Genomic DNA, 17,593 nt, shown 5'->3' with positions numbered 1-17,593 from the left:
AAACCAATCTGCATGGTAACCATACGAAATCCTACGTCAGCTTCCTCACGAATGGCATCAAGTCAAATGAGAGTCCCGGCGACCTCCAGTTCTCAAGAAACATAGCAACACGCACAGCTTTGAGAATCCCTGCTTCTGCCCACTGCACCCCACCCCCACCCACCATCCCCAGAAGCCACACCACAACTCATAGCTCCCAGGGCCTTACTTCTGTCCATAGTAGTCTTCGAAAAACTTTTCTTTCCATTGTTCCACTTTCTTTTCCTTCTCCATTTCTTGTCGTATCCTGACCTGCATCTCATGAGTGAATTCACCTAGAGAGAAACAAAACTTTTCGAGTGGCATATTAAGATTAATATGCCTCAGGAAAAGCCGAATCCTGCTGTTCTACCATGTCAGGAGTTTACAAAACAACACGTGGCTTTGGGAGCTTGGAAATCCTTTCCTACCCCTTACTATCTTCATGCTGGCTCCTGGTTCCCTCCCAGGCCCTCTCACGTCCTGCCCTTACTCAGGACAGAACTAACATGTCTATTATAAGGGAAATTGACTCCTCTCTAGGGTCCTCAGTCCTTGGAAAGCAAGCAACACACTGATCAAAAAAGCAGAACAAAACCAATCAACAAGAGAACCGTTCTTACCCCACACACAGGGAGAAGTTAACAGAGCAGGCTGAGACAGGCCTGCTGACGAGGTGGGCCCTTGGCTGACATCTGGGAAATTGGATTTCAGGAGGGTTCCCAGCCCCTAGCTGACAAGAACGGCTCACTGTGCCTAAACAGTTTATGCAAACCAGATGGTTTAATGGTGAGCACCTGCTTTCCTTTGGGGACTCTCGAATTCAGGTATGCACCAGGCAGAAGCTTCCTACATGATCAGCTCCCAATAAAAACACGAGGCACCAAGTTCTGGACGAGCCTCCCGGTAGACTACCCTTCACTTACATGCTCACATCTCCTTGCTAAGGGAGCTGAGCACATCCGGTGGGACTTCTCTGGGAGAGGACCTGGGAAACATGTGCCTGGTTTCCCTCGTTTCCCTTTGCTGATTTTGGTCTGTATTCTTTGCTGAAGTAAATTACAGCTGTGAGAATAACTACAGGCCGAGTCCTCCGAGCAAATCATCAAGCCTGGAGAGAGGTCCTGGGGACCTCCCAGCGCAGTTTCCATGTAGCCTCCCCGCAAAAGGCCCTGTGGTTAGGACTCTGCGTTTCCACTGCAGGGGGAATGGGTTCAATCCCTGGTCAGGAAACTAAGATCCCACATACTGTGCAGCCAAAAAATATTACAGAGAAGCTAATACTCACTCCAACTGACAATGTCTAAAAAGACAAGAGTACCTGGTGGAACTTAAAAAGCAGGTCAATGCCATGGTTACTGGAAAGAATAGGAGTTTACAGTTTTAATGATGAAGAGGCAACATAGATGAATATATATACACACAAAACAGTGAAAGCTAAAACACTCTTGTAGCTTCTTCAGAGCTATGGGGTACTATATCTACATCAATTAGAGGAAAGCCTGCCTTATAGTCAATACTCCTTGGGGGAAAAAAAAAAAAAAGATCATTGAAAAATGAGCGTTTGGATTTTAAACACCAGGAGACAAGTGACACCACACATGGCAGGCACCTCTCAAGCCACTGGGATGAGAACGTCTACTCACCATCAGCCAGGCGTTCCCGCCAGCTCTGAGCTGCGTGGGTGAAAAACTCATTGTTCAGCGCACTACTGCTGAGACGTAACAGGCCATCAGTTCCCACCTAGAAGGAATGAGGCCAAAAAAAAAGGCACATGAATGAAAACAAACAATAAAGAATCTTAGGAAGAACAGAAGCTGGTGCAGAGAGCACAGGAAGCCTCCCATCCACACCTGTCTGTCTACTTCGGGCAGGAGGAAGAGGAGCTGCTGCTGGAAGTGGGACGGCAGGGCATGGAAGGTCCGCGAGTTGATCAGGGCCCGGAGGTTGGTGTTGACAAGAATGGACCCAGGCGTCTCAAAATCGATCTCTTCCCCTCTGTTGCGCTTCATTTGACCTGTAATTTTTCAAGCCATAAGAAACAAAATGTAGATTTTCAGCTTCTTAAAGCAAAAAAGCCAATGCCAAATGAGGGAAAACTTTGGTGGCAGCAATCAAACTACCCAGAACTTATCTGCACACATTCTGCTCAATCGTCTAATCTAGTCTAACCTATTGGTACCATCGAACTTGAGACTCTTAACACTTGGGCTGGCATCACCTCAGACAAGGCTCTTGTAGCACATTGTGTCACAGCCTGAAGGGATACTCTTCCCAGAGAAACTCAGGCCAGGGGCAGATTCGGAGCTTCCCTCCCAAATTTGGAGAACAGGCTCCACGAAGTCAATGGGAGAAATTATGAAGTTGTCGAAAAGCAAACCTAGTGAGTGTCCTACAGAAAAATCTGCAGAAGTCTTCTGTGAAGGGAGTGGAGAGGTCTGACCTCCAAGCAGAAAGGTAGTAAGAGGTGTTTAAAGCCCACTGAAATGTCAATGCCTCTCACAAAAGCCTCGGCCAATGGGATACAGACCTGTGTGAGTCTGAAATGGAGCACTGCTGAGGAGCTGGAGAAGCTGCAGGACAGCAAACCCTGCTGCCACGGGGGCAATGGCTTATTCTCATCCTCGGAAGCCAAAGTTAGTCTTCCTAATGGCTTCATGGAACCCTTCTACAAAAATCCAGCATGTGGGCTTTGAGACATAAAGCCAGAAGTAGCAAATGGCATACTAGCCTTGCTAAGAGCCCCACTCCAGGTAGGGGGTGCATGCTACTGAGTTTATTTGCATGCCCCAAATGGATGGCTCCCACCCCACATACTAACTAGGTTATAAAAAAGGGCGTCTGATGGAGACTACAGATGTGGAGAACAAACTTGGCAGGATGCTACCAAAGAAAGAAAACAAATGCTGGAATACTCCACTGAGAAGTTCAGAAGCCATTCTCACTCAACTTGAGCACTTTCTGAGCCATATCAAGGCCGGCAGAGGCTAGGCCCTTACAGGGACAACAAGAAGCACTGTGAACCATCTGTGCCCACACCGAGTCCTCTCAGGCTAGCAGAGAAAACTCTGTGAAATAACCAAACTACAAGCTGAAAGCCAAAGGGAATAAAAAAAACAGAGGGCCACCCAAGAAGTAATAACACACCATAGAAACTACAAAGGAAGTGGAGCAAAAGACATCATCATCTCTAGGCCTGCAGGGGCCCCTTACAGGCAGGGAAATGAGTGCCAAGCCACTCACCTGTGGCCGGCTTCCGGAAGCCTCTCAGGAGCGGGGCAGGGTCCCGGGCGAGCTCGGCCTGGCCACGGATAGCAGCGCTGCCCAGGGCCGGAGAGCCGCCGCTGCTGCTGGACGGGCTGCCGCTCTCGCCATCGGCGTGGCGGCCCGAGAACCCTGAAGGCACAGCATTCCACGGGTCAAGAGCATCACGCGCCGCACCCACGGCTCTCAGACAAGCTTACTTCTCCCAGCTCTCCCTGAGATGCTGCCAGCAATACCGGTGCTTCCATGGCCCAGCCTGGGGCTGTCAGAGATCACCACCTCCTGGTCTGGCTTTAAAATATCACGTAAGAATGCCAAACCGCTGTCTTTAGTTTGCACAGCACTGCACCTTTTACCAAGCACCTGCACACGCCTTCACCGGACCCTCACGACCGCCCCGTGAGGCCAAAGGGAGGGCGCCCAGCGGAGCCCGCGCCAGAACCTAGGTTGGGTCTCACCACCACGGTGCGCCGCCTGTCAGAGGAGGGCTCCTGACTGTACTGGCTTGGCACTACCTGGGCCAGAAACTGCTGCCAGAGGGAGGCAGGCCCCAGGACCTGAGGAAGGAGCATCACAACCACGAGGTGGCACGTACCTGATGCTGATTCCACGTGGGCCCCGTTTACCTTCAGAGGAGTCAGGACAACTCGAGGCAACATCACCCCTGTCTTTTTCTTCTGCTTGTTTGCCTGTTTCCCCACAGAGAATACAAAAGGAGACTGTGTCACCTGCAAGTCACACCAGCTGTCCCTCTCGGACCACTGTCTCCCCTGCTGTCTTGTAAAAGAGAATTAGTGTCAACCAGTAGGGGCAGATAATGCCGACAGCAGCAATGACTCAGGCTATGGAGCCACCGTGCCAAGCATCATCCCATACTGAAAAGAATGCACTGTTATACCCAATTTCCAGATGAAGAATCTACCCAAAGCTAGTGAGTGGTGGGCCACAATTCAAACTACTGACTCCCAAGCTCATGTTCTTTTTCCCCATTGTTCTACTTCTCCCTGCATGTTCCTAGGTTTTTCATAAATACAAATGAAATCATCCATCCACAGTAAAAAGAAAAAACAAACCACTCTGTTCTCAGATCTACTGCCCACTTTCCCTAAGGCCCACTTTCAAATGATACTAACAGGTAGAGACCAAAGTGATTTTCTGCACACTTCCACACGCTCACTGAACACAGCAGGAGGAGTTCTGTCTTGTACCTGCCTCTTTATCTACCCAGCCCAGTCACGAAGCACCCCCACCTGTGAGGAAGCTCTGCAGCTGTCCCTGGGGTTGGAAAGAGGCCGACTCTGAGATTCCGTAGAACAGGAAGCATTAGAAGATGTTTCATCGAGAGAAACTGGAAGAGAGGGAAGTAAAGGCTAGTCCCCAGTTCAACTGTTTGTGGCTCTTCACCCATCTTGTCAAACGCACTTACCATCATTTTCACCACTCACAGTGCTGGCTTCATTAGACCCACAGCTCTCCACATCAGCTGTGTCCTCTGGCTCCTCTCCCTCCACCACAGCTGGACTGCGAGACCACTGCAGGGCATCCTTCTATGACAACAAGACATGACTCAGGTGAGCAAAACCCTACAAATCCTACAAGCACAGCAGTCATTCCTAAACGCGTATTGCTTGTGGAGAAGCGGGATTTAGAATACCGATTAAATTCCCATCCCTTTCTAACTGACTGCTTTCTTCAAAAATTCTTTTCATACATACATCAGGAAATTTAGATATAACTTTGCATCTAATCATTCATAAAACATTTATGAGGTGCCTCCTATAAGCTACATCATGCTAGTTTTGGGGTGAGGGGTGAGGTGGGACTAAGAAGAGGAATCAGAGCCTTGCCCCCAAATGAGTAGAGGAGAAAGTCCAAACTGTAACAATACAAAGCATGCGGATAGAAGAGAGCAGGGGCAGCCCAGAGCAGGGAGTATCTACTCACTGAGCTGGAGCAGAGAGGGCTTGGAGGTATAGAAAGGGGATTAGGACCAGGGAGGTACGTTTTCCCAGGAGATGGGTTGCTTGAGCTGAGTTTTAAACAGCAGACATGTGAGAAACTGGATGTGTGCACAGGACAGAGACAGCAAGAGGGCTGATGACTGTCGTGACACTGTGCTGAGGGATTAAGACTGATCTATTTTACAGTCTCTAAAGGATAGTAATCAGGAGAATGATCTGAGTTTTAGAAATTTCATTCCATTAACCATGGGAAGCCTGGAGGCAGGAAGAAGAGTTAAGACTATGACAGAAAGCCCTTGAAAAGGATAAAGATCTAAAGTAAGACAGCAGGAGAAAGGTTAGAGTGTAGAGGAGAGCGCCACTCCAAATTTCATCTCCTAACAAACATTTCTTCCAACAGTGTCTGTTGAAGAGTCTCAAATCAATATCCATTTCCAAGGAAAACTTAGGAGCTATCTTGAAACCAGGACGGAGTATGAATGAATACTTGGGGATGGGGACGAGGGGGAGCAGAGACAGACTGGGGTGGGGATGCCTTCTTTGAATAAAAGTATGTGAAAAAGAATAGGCAAGGCTTCTTGGGGGGCCCAGGCAGTGTTGTTCAACGCCTGACTGTTGACAGCCATGGCCGGTCCCGGGGCTGCTTTCCGCCGCCTGGATGCCTTGTCCGGAGCTGGGGCCTTAGGCTTGGCCTCCTACGGAGCGCACAGAGCCCAGTTTCCAAATGCCTACGGGAAGGAGCTCTTTGACAAGTCCAACAAACACCACTTCTTACACAGCCTGGCCTTGTAGTGGTATCCCTGTGCAGAAAGCCCCTCTGGGCTCGATCCACAGTTTGAGGCATCCACATGGGGGGTCTTGGAATGTACTCCCCACCAGACAATGGGGGACTACTATAGTAAGTCTTCATCAATTTATTTTCATGAATTTAAGCCAGTATCATTCTGACCTAAATTAATTAACACAAAATGGCTTTTTGTATCTTTATCTCTTTTCCCTACCAACCATAAATGTGCCTCAAGGATCAAAAGCTAAAGAGTACTTTTAGTATTAATCTTGCAATTATGCTTATTGGCTGCCATGTTCTTAGAATGATGCAATAAATTTATTCCCTCAATCATACAGGCAAACTAACATAAAATACTCAATTTAATGAAGAAAAGAGGTTTATTAATCGTCAAAAAGGACCCCAAAACTCCAGTTCTGGCAAAAGTGTGGGGAAATCACAAATACTGTTGGTGAGAGTGAAAACGGTATACACAACTTTATATATAGCCAGTGAGTTAAGAAATCTACGAGCAAAAATCTAAAAATGATATACTTTTTAACCCAACATCTCTAAGATTCATACAGGACATTATTTTAAAAAGGAAAAAAAATCAATCAACTGAACATTAAAATTAATATTCTCTGTTCAGCAAATAATTCCATTAATAGAGTAAAAAGGGCAGGCTACTCTACAGAGTTGAGGAAGAGAGCTTCAACTCATATAACCAATGAAGAACTTGTATCTAAACTGCCTAAGTCAAAAAAAAAAGGCAACCCAAGGACTTGCCTGGCAGTCTGGTGGTTAGCACTCTGCACTTCCACTAAGGGGGCTCAGGCTTGTTCCCTGGTTGGGGAACTAAGATCCCACATGCCATGAGGTGCAGTCAAAAAGAAAGAGAAAGAAAGAAGGAAACGAAAGAAAGAAAAAGACAATCAGGAAGAAAAATAGGCAGACATGAATTAGGCACTATACCAAAGAGGATATCTAAATGGCCAACGTTCACATGAAGATACTGAACCTCACTAAGTAAGGAAGACACACCAAAAAAAAGCAAATTAAAACCATAATGAGATGCTATCACATCCACAAGAATGGCTAAAATTAAAGTTTAACAATACCAAGTAGTGCTAATGAGGATGTCAACAAGGACACTGAAAATGGATTCAAGCATTTGAGGATGCAGTTTGGCATTATCTGACACAGTTGAAGATACAAACGTCCTATAACCCAGCAAGTCAGGCCTAGGTTTCAATTCCCTGGAGAAAGACATGCATATCCACATCAGGAAGCATACCCAGACGTTCATGACAGCATCATCCGTAACTTCGTCTATAAACAAAGTGCCCATCAACAGAATCACTACATGGACTGATCAATGACTGTACTGACCAATACTCAATAAATGGATATTACACAATAATAAGATAAGTGAACTACAGTTACTTACAACATGGATGAACTGTACTGTGCTCATGTAGGAGAATGCCCTTGAATCAATGTACACCCCTTGTGTCCTTTCCCTTTTTTAAAGAAAACTGAGGGATAATTTACAAAGAGTGAAATGTATACCACCTGATTAGTTCTGACAAATGCGTATCAAGATACAGGCCATACCCAGAACCCCTAAAAGTTCCTTTTGTGCCCCTTCCTAGTCAATCCGGACAAACATTGCCCCTCTCACCCAAGAGATAATGGTTGTTTCAATTTCTACCACTAAATACCAGTTTTGCCTGTTTTGGTTGTATGTGTAAATGGCATGTGGGATCTTAGACTCCTGACCAGAGACCGAACCCCTGCCCACTGCACTGGAAGCACAGAGTGCTTCAGCGCTGGGCCGCCAAGGAAGTCCCTCAGGCTCACGTCTGTGAGTCATCCGCGCTGCTGCACACATCGGCAGTTCATTACAACTTCACGTTTAAAGAAAAGCTGTAAGAATAAAAGCAGTACAAAGAGCACCTGCCATGTAATTTTTACCCATGTTCACCCGGTACCACAAACAAATGTTTTTAAAATACAAATCTATTAGTTCGGAAGGCAACTGGCAAAGAGGCTAGTGATGAGGGTGAGGGGAACAATCAGCATTAATAAATAAAACCAGATAAAATATTTTCCCATAAGTCAAATTAAAAAAAAAAATCTATACTGTCTCTTAGTGAAGGCTGATTGATTGAAGGGTTGTTTAACGTGTATTATTAAAAGCTAAGAACATACCAACCATTCAAGAGTACATTAGAATTCCTGACCAATGCATAGCAAAAAAAAACAAGAAGACATTAGAAGAAATCAGACTATCATAATTTCTAAATAAGTATAATTAGCTACATTGAAGATCCAAGAGACTCCAAACTAGTATTCAGCAAGGATGTAAGATTTGAAATCACATCAAAAGAAAAAAAAAAAGCCAGTGATCCTAACATCAGCAATAATACCAATGATTAGAAAATGTAATTTATAACAAAGAACATAAGTTACTCTGAGATAAAGCTCACAACAGAAACATAACCATTTTATGAAGAAAACAAAACTATCATGAAAGGTTTAAAAGCAAAATAAATGAAGAGCTCTATCATGTTCTTGAATGTAAGACTCAACACTGTAAAGAAGTCAATTCTCTTCAAACTGACTAGCAGATTCAATGAAATTCAATAAAACTCTCAGCTGAATGTTTTTTTTAGTAGTACTTGATTGTACAGAGACAAGCAATGGGCCACAAATAAGCAAAAGATATTTTCAAAAAGGAACAAGATGAGAGGCTCTGCTTTTTAAAAAAATAAAAATAAAGCTCTAATAAATTAAAGGAGTGGGGTCCCTGGTGGCTCAGACAGTAAAGAATCTGCCTACAATGCAGGAGACCCAGGTTTGATCCCTGGGGTCCGGAAGATCCTCTGGAGAAGGGAATGGCAACTCCCTCCAGTATTCTTGCCTGGAGAATTCCACAGACAGAGGAGCCTGGCAGGCTACAGTCCATGAGGTTCCAAAGAGTCAGACACAACTTAACGACTAACTACACACCCAAGTTAAAGGAGTAGATTAGCAGTGCTAGGGGGTGGGGAAGGGGAGAATAGGAAATGATTGCTAAAGGGTGTGGGGTTTCTTTACAGGGAATGGAAATGTTTTGGAATTAGATAATGGTGATGGTTGCACACAGTTATGAATATACTAAAAGCCACTGAATTGTACACTTTAAACAGGTAAACTATATGGTCTGTGAGTTATATCCCAATAAACCTGGATAAAAAATTGCTTACTAAATTCAATACCTTTGAAAACATGAACGAATCTAATAAAAATTTGTAAAAACCAAATAAAGAACATTAATGTATATAAAAAGCTTATAGATCCAAAGTAAAACATCATTAGACAATGGTCTATTACTATGTTCTAACTTTCTTATATGAACCCTAAAGGAAAATTAAAACTAGTAAAAAGCAACCTCTGTGTATGCTTGAGAAAAGGCTTTATCCTTTTTTAAAATACCTAATGTAAAATAAGTTCTTTGAATTTGAAATCCATTTGCTTTATCACAAGCAATTTCAATATTACAGCTGTCAAAGAGAAAAGGAAGAGCTATTCTTTTGAAAATGAACACACACTTTCAATTTAAAGAGAAGAAATTGTCTGAGATTTCACTAATGACAAAAAAGTAGTTTTCATCAACCAGAAATAAATTCCATCAACCAAAATAAATTGGTTGATGTGCCACTGATGGCTGCAAACAAACTTTCTAGTTGACAGGCCCATGAGCCTTCCTCTGAAACCCCTGGGTCTAGATGTACTTTAGAAGTTAGGACTTCCTGAATTTCAGAATGGCAAAATATCATATTAACACCATCAGCAATCCATAATCGTAAGATGTTAATGGTTTTTGAATTAACATATATGTACATACCAAGTGAAATAGGTTTAAAGTGTCCCTGTCAGTCTAGAGCAGAGATTTGCCACCAAATGAGTTTAGACAAGCCAGGTTTTTACTACCAAATGAGTTAGGAATAAGTTTTTTCAATTCTCAAAATATTTCGTATTTCAGTACTGTTAATAAGGGATTTATTTAGTTGGTGAGTCGTGTCAGTCTCTTTTGCTACTCCATGGACTATTATATGGCCCACCAACATCCTCTGTCCATGGGATTTCCCAGACAATAGTGGAATGAGTTGCCATTTTCTTCTTCAGGGGATCTTCCCCACCCAGGAATCAAACCAGAATCTCCTACATTGGCAGGATTCTTTACCACTGAGCCACCTGGGAAGACCAAAGAAGGGATCACTAGACCACGGGGATTCCCGCGTAGCTCAGTCGGTAAAGCATCTGCCTGCAATGTTGGAGACCTGGATTCAATTCCTGAGTTGGGAAGATCCGCTGGAGAAGGAAATGGCAACCCACTCCAATATTCTTGCCTGGGAAATCCCATGGACAGAGGAGCCTAGAGGGCTTTAGTTCATGGGATCGCAACAGTTGGACACGACTTAGCAATAATCTCTTTCTTCTTTCTAGACCATTAAAAAGCACTTTTCTCGATAAAAATTTTAAAACATTTAGAAGTTTTATAATTCTACTTTTCTCACCAATAGATATAACATATAAAGAAAATGTAATGAAAGATTTTTGAGCCCCCCACAAACCAGCTCCATTTTACCCATTAAAAGATAGGGAAGTCATCTCCTAGAAAAATGTCACACATTTGCATATGAAGAGAACAAAAGTAAAAGGACAATCATTACAGCAGTTTTACTATTACAGTGTGTAACTGGGCAAAACTGGAAAAAATGTGAAAACCTAAATGTCTATCGTTGGGTACTGGATAGATAATATTGATATGATATACTACTAAACGGTAGATAAGAGGGATAAAAAATACATCTATATAAACAAAGCACACATTTTTCATGGATACATATGAATAAGAAGGATGCACTTTAAACTGATGACAATCTTTGGTTGCTACTGGGAAGGAACAAGGGCCACAGGCCTGGATGGCATGAATAAGGATAGGGTTTGGTATGGAAGTCAAAGGCATTTCCCACTTTCTCTGCACAAAAGCTGCAGCTCCCATTTAAACAGGGTGAAATGAACACACACACAGCTCTCTGCAAACTCCTGCAGCCTCATTTGGAATGGCTGTATTTTAAAAAGCATAAACACACAAAGAGAAAGAAGGAAGAAAAGGCAGCACATGAGAACTATCAACAGAATTCTAGAAGATGAATAGCAGGAAGACAAGAAGTGACTGAACACTCAGCAAGGAAAGACAACTGGAGTCTAAGGCCGCAGAAGGAAAGGTCACAATGAGCAAGCCAGCTGTCCTGTAAAGTCCCCACAGGGACAGGAATTAAGAGGTACCACTTTCATACATCGGAGAAAGAAATGGCAACCTACTCCAGTGTTCTTGCCTGGAGAACCTCAGGGACGGGGGAGCCTGGTGGGCTGCCGTCCATGGGGTCGCACAGAGTCGGACGCGACTGAAGCGACTTAGCAGCAGCAGCAGGAGCCACTGCAGACAGGTGAGGCATGGGAATGAAAACAAGAGAACTGGTTGGAATTCTAAGAAGTTAGACCTCTCAGATCTCCTCTCTGTCCCCAGTCAGGCAATACCCTCCTCCGGATCCAGAAGGAAACAGGAGATTTATATTCTGAATGGACTAAATCAGAGAGGTTCTGGAATAGAGGGCTTCCCACATGGCGCAGTGGTAAAGAACTTGCCTGCATTGAAGGAGACAAGGGTTCGATCCCTGGGTTGGGAAGGTCCCTTGGAGAAGGGAATGACTACCCACTCCAGTATTCTTGCCTGGAGAATTCCATGGACAGAGGAGCCTGGCAGGCTACAGTCCCTGGGGTCCCAGAGTCAGACACAACTGAGCGACTAATGCTTTTCTGGAACAGAAGACACTAGCTCAAGGAGTACGGAGAGAGTGAGGTGCCACACTCTGTAAGCCAAAGCATTAAGTCAAAGACCTGTACAAAATGGTGACACCACTAGCTCTCTCCTTCAACTTGACTCCCAAAGCTCTCCCAAGTGGCAGCCCTACAACTCCAACCCCAGCCTGCTCTCTGCTACCTGGCAAACAGCGACCAGCTGAAGAAAAAACACCTTCAAGGTACAGATAATTGGGAGAATTTCAAAAACACAACATCCAGGTCCCCACTCGACGAGAGTCGACAAGTAGTGCCCGCAACACAGAATGTGTCAGTTCTCACCGTGAATGATCTATCAAGGACCACCAGATAAGTAAGCACTAATGCTACATGAAGGCTAGCAACCAAAATAAACAAAAGGGGGAACTGAAAGAAAACAGAGATAATGAAGCTCCCACAACAAGTACTCTGAGAGACAAAGACAAGTACAAAATGCTATTTTAAAAAATAAAATGAAGAAACATCTGAGAACATGAGCAATGTGCTAGTAATTTAAAATAATACCAAAAAAAACACACCAGCAACCAATAGGTTATTTCCCAGAGAAGTGACTCAAAAGAAAAAGAGAATAGGCTGCATCAAGAAAAGTCCCACATACAACAAACAGAAGTTCCAAAAAGAAAAAACAGAAAAGGACAGTAAGAGGATAGTAAGTTTTCCCAAAATTAAAAGACCTGAGTCTTCAGGTTTAATAAGGCAAAATGCCCAGCACAATGAATTGAAAAAGACCCATTCCACAGCATGACCCCACACTTCCAATGCAGGGGCACAGGTTCCATCTCTGGTCGGGGAACTAAGATGCAGTGTGATGCACCCCAAAACAAAACCAAACAAAACAGAAGAACCACAAAGTATCCTGGAAATCACTCTTTCATTTTATAGATATTCCTCATTCTCTTCTCAGCTGTATAATGCTCCACGATGCAAACATACCAAAGTTTGTTTATGCAACTACTTTCCCACATGAAGGCATTTAGATGGTTTTTAAATATTTTACAAATAGAAACCCCACCGCCTTGAATAACCTTGTGAATCTGTGCTTTTATATTATTGAAGGTGTATCTTCAGGGTAAATTCTTGAAGTAGAAACGATGAATCAGAAGGTAGATATAAAAGTAATTTTGTTAACAGCCAAGTTGCCCTGAAAAAAAGTTGTACTGATTCGTGTTCCTATAGCGAAGTATGACAATGCCTGTTTTCCCACAGCCTTAAAAGGAGAAAACATTGTGATACTTTAAATTTTGTTGCTTTATGTGTTTCAAGTAACACAACCACACTGAAGGAGGGCAAGGGTGGATCTAAAGCAAGTAGCAACTCCTGAAGATAATATTTTAACTACATACACATAGGCTGGCAATTCTGGAAGCATTAAATGTTTATTCTAGAACTTAGCAAATAAGTAGATACAAAGTAGATAAGTAGGGAGCCAAACCTAAATTTAAGAGCCAAAAAATACAAAGCTTCTGTAGAAGAAACTATAGTAAATATTCACTGGCCAAGAAAGATTTCTAAAACACACCAACTTTATCCTTTAAAAATGTTGATGAAATGATAAAAATTTGATAAAAATTTGCAATTTCTCAAAATTGCAGATTTCTAATCAAAGACAGCTTAATAAAAATGAAAAGGCAGGGACTTCCCTGGTGGTTCAGAGGTTGGACACGGTGTTTTCACTGCCATGGCCCTAGGTTTGATCCCTGATCAGGGAACTAAAACCCCACATACTGTGAGGGGAGGGGGGGAAGATCTTAAAAAAAAAAGAAAAGGCAGCCAGCAGACTGGGGAAAATATATGCAATATGTATATCTGACAAAGGATTTGTATCCATAGCATATTGTTTTTTTAAATCTATGTATCCATACCATATTGTTTTTTAAAATCTACAAATGAAAACCAAAATGACTATACTTTGACTTAGAAATAAAAAGGAAAGGGCTGCTATTTTCTTCCTTCCATTATGTGTGTGTGTATGAGAAAGGTGGAGAGAGGAGCCCCAGTGGCCAAGAGTAGGATGTCAGAGTCTGAGTGGGGGACAGAAGGTATTCACATCTGAGGGTAGCATGCACCGTGTGGGAGTGAGCTCAAGAAGGGTGAAACTCCCAGACAAGGAATGACAAGAGACAGTGTATCAAAGCTCAAACTGGGTGAGGAGAGTGTTTACATAAGAAGGCAGCCTAGTGTGTGTTTGTGCGCGTGTGTGTGTGTGTGTGCGCGCGCGCGTGGGGCGGGGAGCTCAGAGTTTGTGCAGGTGGGTCCGTCACCCATGGGGGCCAAGCCAGGAGACGGGGTTGGAGTCTAAGATGGGTCAAGAGGTCATGTTCATGAGAGAAGGGCAGCAACAGTGATAGGAGAGATTAATTATCTAAGGGCCTGGGAAGATTAAACAAGTAAATATATTAAGGGAGATATATTAGAGATACGTATGTAAATATACACAAATATTCCTTAGCCTCTTCTCACTGAGAGGAACTGGGATCAACAATACCCCAATAACAGCAAGCACATTTAGAACCTAGGTCTTGGCTTCTAAATACCACTACACAATAAAAGAATGTGTGTCAAGGCAGGCAAAGTACACAATGAGCCTAAATCATCTTTCGCCAGAAAGATGACATCACTCCAAGAATGATGGGAATATGTCAAAGGGACACACAAGCCAGAATGACAAAACTCCCACCAACCAAATCAGGGACAACATGAACATCAGCCACTAGAGTAGCCCCCACTCCCCGCAACTAGAGAAAGCCCATACACAGCAGTAGAGGACCCAGTGCAGTCATAAATAAATAAGTTGTAACACACTGAATGAAACAGTAAACTAGGGTATCACATCCATATAAACAACCCAAAATTTAGAATCGTGTATCACAGTTTCAAAGCCCCTCCCACAAAATAGTTATTCAAAGTGGGGGCGGTGGCAGAGAGGAACTTTACAGCTATGAAATCTGGCAGATGCTCCTTAACCAAGTGACATCCCTAGTAAAAGGACAAGTTGAAATAATGAGCAAACTGAGAAGACGCACTAAGAAGCGTCACTTCTCTGACGTGCCTGATACAGATGCATAACTTGACTCATGAGTAAACCTAAGAAAACCCAAAATGGACCACATTTTATGAAATAAGTATGAAATAATCTTCGAAAGAGTCAAGGTCATGAAAGTCAAAGAAAGATAAAGGAACTTTTCTAGACTGAAGGAGACCAAAGATTTATAGCAACTACATACAACATGTAAATTCTGAACTAGACTCTTTAGGCATAAAGGACATTACAGGGACAATTCAGAAAAGCTTAAACAGAATCCAAAGAATAGATAGCAAAAATGCCACAATGTAATTTTTTTAATTTGATACATGTACTAAGAACATGTAGTACATGTCCTTAATTGTAAAGTTATACATTTAAGTATTATAACAAGGCTCTAATATGGTTCTGGAAAAGCGATAATTTTTGCATCGTACTTAAAATTTTTTTGAAAGCTTATCATTGTTAAAAAATAAAAATAAATTCTTTTTTAAATGGGAAAAACTTTAATAGACAACTTTTATGACACGAATGATCAGTAAGAACATGAAGAAAAGGTACTCAACAACATTTATCATGAAAAATATCAATTAAAATGAGGTATGTGTAAAAAAAATCATATATTCATCAACACAGTATAATTTTCACAAAATTCAATATACATTCATGACAAAAACTTTCTGCAAACTAGGAACAGAATAGAAAATAGAACCTTCTCAACTCGATAAAGAGCACCTACTAGTACCTATAGGCTAACAAACACACTAATGATAAAAGACTGAGTATGCTCAGTCACTCAGTGGTGCCCAGCTTTTTGTGACATGGACTGCAGTCTGCCAGGCTCATCTGTCCATTAGACTTTCCAGGCAAGGATACTGGAGTGGGTTGCCATTTCCTTCTCTAGGATATCTTCCCAACCAGGGGTCAAACCAGCATCTGCTACATTGCTTTCCCACTAAGACTGAGAAGAAGGCAAGGATGTCCACACTCACCACTCCTATTTAACGTACACCTGAAATCCTAGCCAGTGAAATCAAACAAGGAAAGGAAATAAAAGGCACACACATCAAAAAGAATATATACATAACTGGCCCTATTCACAGATAACATGACAATCTACATAGAAAATCCCAAGGAATCTAAAGGAAAAACTCCTAGAATAGGTGAATTTATCACATTCACAGGATATAGGCCAACATTAAAAAAAAAAAAACAAAAAACCAAAAAAAAGCAATCAACCATTAGAAACCAAAATTAAAAGCACCATACTATTTACAAATTAAGGTATGTATCTAACAAGTCATATATAGACTCTGGATGCTAAAACCCAAAACTGTTGATGAAAATATCAAAAACAATTTTAAGTAAATGAAAAGTCATACCATCCATAAAATGGAAGAGTCAACATAGCTGCCATTTCTCCCCAAAGTGATCTATTAGTTTAATATATTTACTACTAAAATCTCAAAATATTTTATAGATGTAGTTAAGACAGTTCTATATGGAAAAGCAAAGATACCATAATAGGTAAAACAGTTCTGAAGAAGAATAAAATTGGAGAAATCACATCACCTAATTTTAAAAACTTACCATATGGCTATACAACAGTAATCAGCCAGAGGAAAAGGCATACAGGTATAAATGGAACAGAGACCAAAAGCAGAACCATATACAAAATACAGCCAACTGATTTTTACAGAGGTATAAAACAACTTAAGGGCCTCCAAGGTGGCTCAGTGGTAAAGAATCCACATGCCAATGCAGAAGACACAGGTTCAGTCTCCTGGTCAGGAAGATCCCCTGGAGAAGAAGATGGTAAGCCATTCCAGTATTCTTGCCTGGGAAATCCCACGGACAGAGGGGCCTGGCAAGCTACAGTCCATGGGGTTGCAAACAGTCAGACACGACTTAGCAACTAAACAACAACAACAAACATTATCAGAGTTGTATTTTAGAATCGTTCTGAGAGGAATCTGAACACTGCATTACAGATGGCAAAGAGTCTGAATACCAGAGAGCACTAATTAAAAAACTAATGCAATTGTTAGGCCAAGGGTAATTACTTCCTGAGTAAGAATGTTAGAACTGTAAGGGAAAAGACTGTTATGAGCATTAAGGAAGAATGAATGAAAGAACACATATAGGCCATTTCTGTAAAAGAAAGAAAAGGAAATAAGAAAACATATATCTGTGTTATCTTTCTAAAAATAAACACAGGAACGATAAACTCCACCTCCAAATCACTGCAGATGGTGACTGCAGCCAGGAAATTAAAAGACACTTGCTCCTTGGAAGAAAAGCTATGACCAACCTAGACAGCATATACAAAAGCAGAGACATTACTTTGCCAACAAAGTTCAGTCTAGTCAAAGCTGTGGTTTTTCCAGTAGTCATGTATGAATGTGACAGTTGGACTATAAAGAAAGCTGAGCACCAAAGAATTGATGCTTTTGAACTGTGGTGCTGGAGAAGACTCTTCAGAGTCCCTTGGACTGCAAGGAGATCCAACCAGTCCATCCTCAAGGAAATCAGTCCTAAATATTTACTGGAAGGACTGATGCTGAAGCTGAAACTCCAGTTCTTTGGCCACGTGATGCAAAGAATTGACTCACTGGAAAAGACCCAGATGCTGGGAAAGATTAAAGGTGG

General features: G+C 42.3%; 1 protein-coding gene across 1 annotated transcript in view; it reads right to left on the bottom strand.

Annotated features, from left to right (window-relative positions):
- Positions 1-17,593, bottom strand: part of ASXL1 (ASXL transcriptional regulator 1) — a 64,388-nt gene that overhangs the window by 6,064 nt on the left and 40,731 nt on the right. The window contains exons 5-11 of the mRNA XM_070381571.1: positions 4,709-4,829; positions 4,533-4,630; positions 3,878-3,971; positions 3,262-3,414; positions 1,872-2,035; positions 1,665-1,761; positions 209-314 (exon numbers count right to left, since the gene is read on the bottom strand). Coding sequence (XP_070237672.1) covers positions 209-314; positions 1,665-1,761; positions 1,872-2,035; positions 3,262-3,414; positions 3,878-3,971; positions 4,533-4,630; positions 4,709-4,829 — 833 coding nt within the window. The remainder of the gene's footprint in view (positions 1-208; positions 315-1,664; positions 1,762-1,871; positions 2,036-3,261; positions 3,415-3,877; positions 3,972-4,532; positions 4,631-4,708; positions 4,830-17,593) is intronic.

The sequence above is a fragment of the Bos mutus genome, chromosome 13, assembly GCF_027580195.1.
Source record: "Bos mutus isolate GX-2022 chromosome 13, NWIPB_WYAK_1.1, whole genome shotgun sequence".
Classification (NCBI taxonomy): domain Eukaryota; kingdom Metazoa; phylum Chordata; class Mammalia; order Artiodactyla; family Bovidae; genus Bos; species Bos mutus.
The sequence above is the reverse complement of the archived record's forward strand: the minus strand, read 5'-3'. Positions and strand labels throughout refer to the sequence as shown.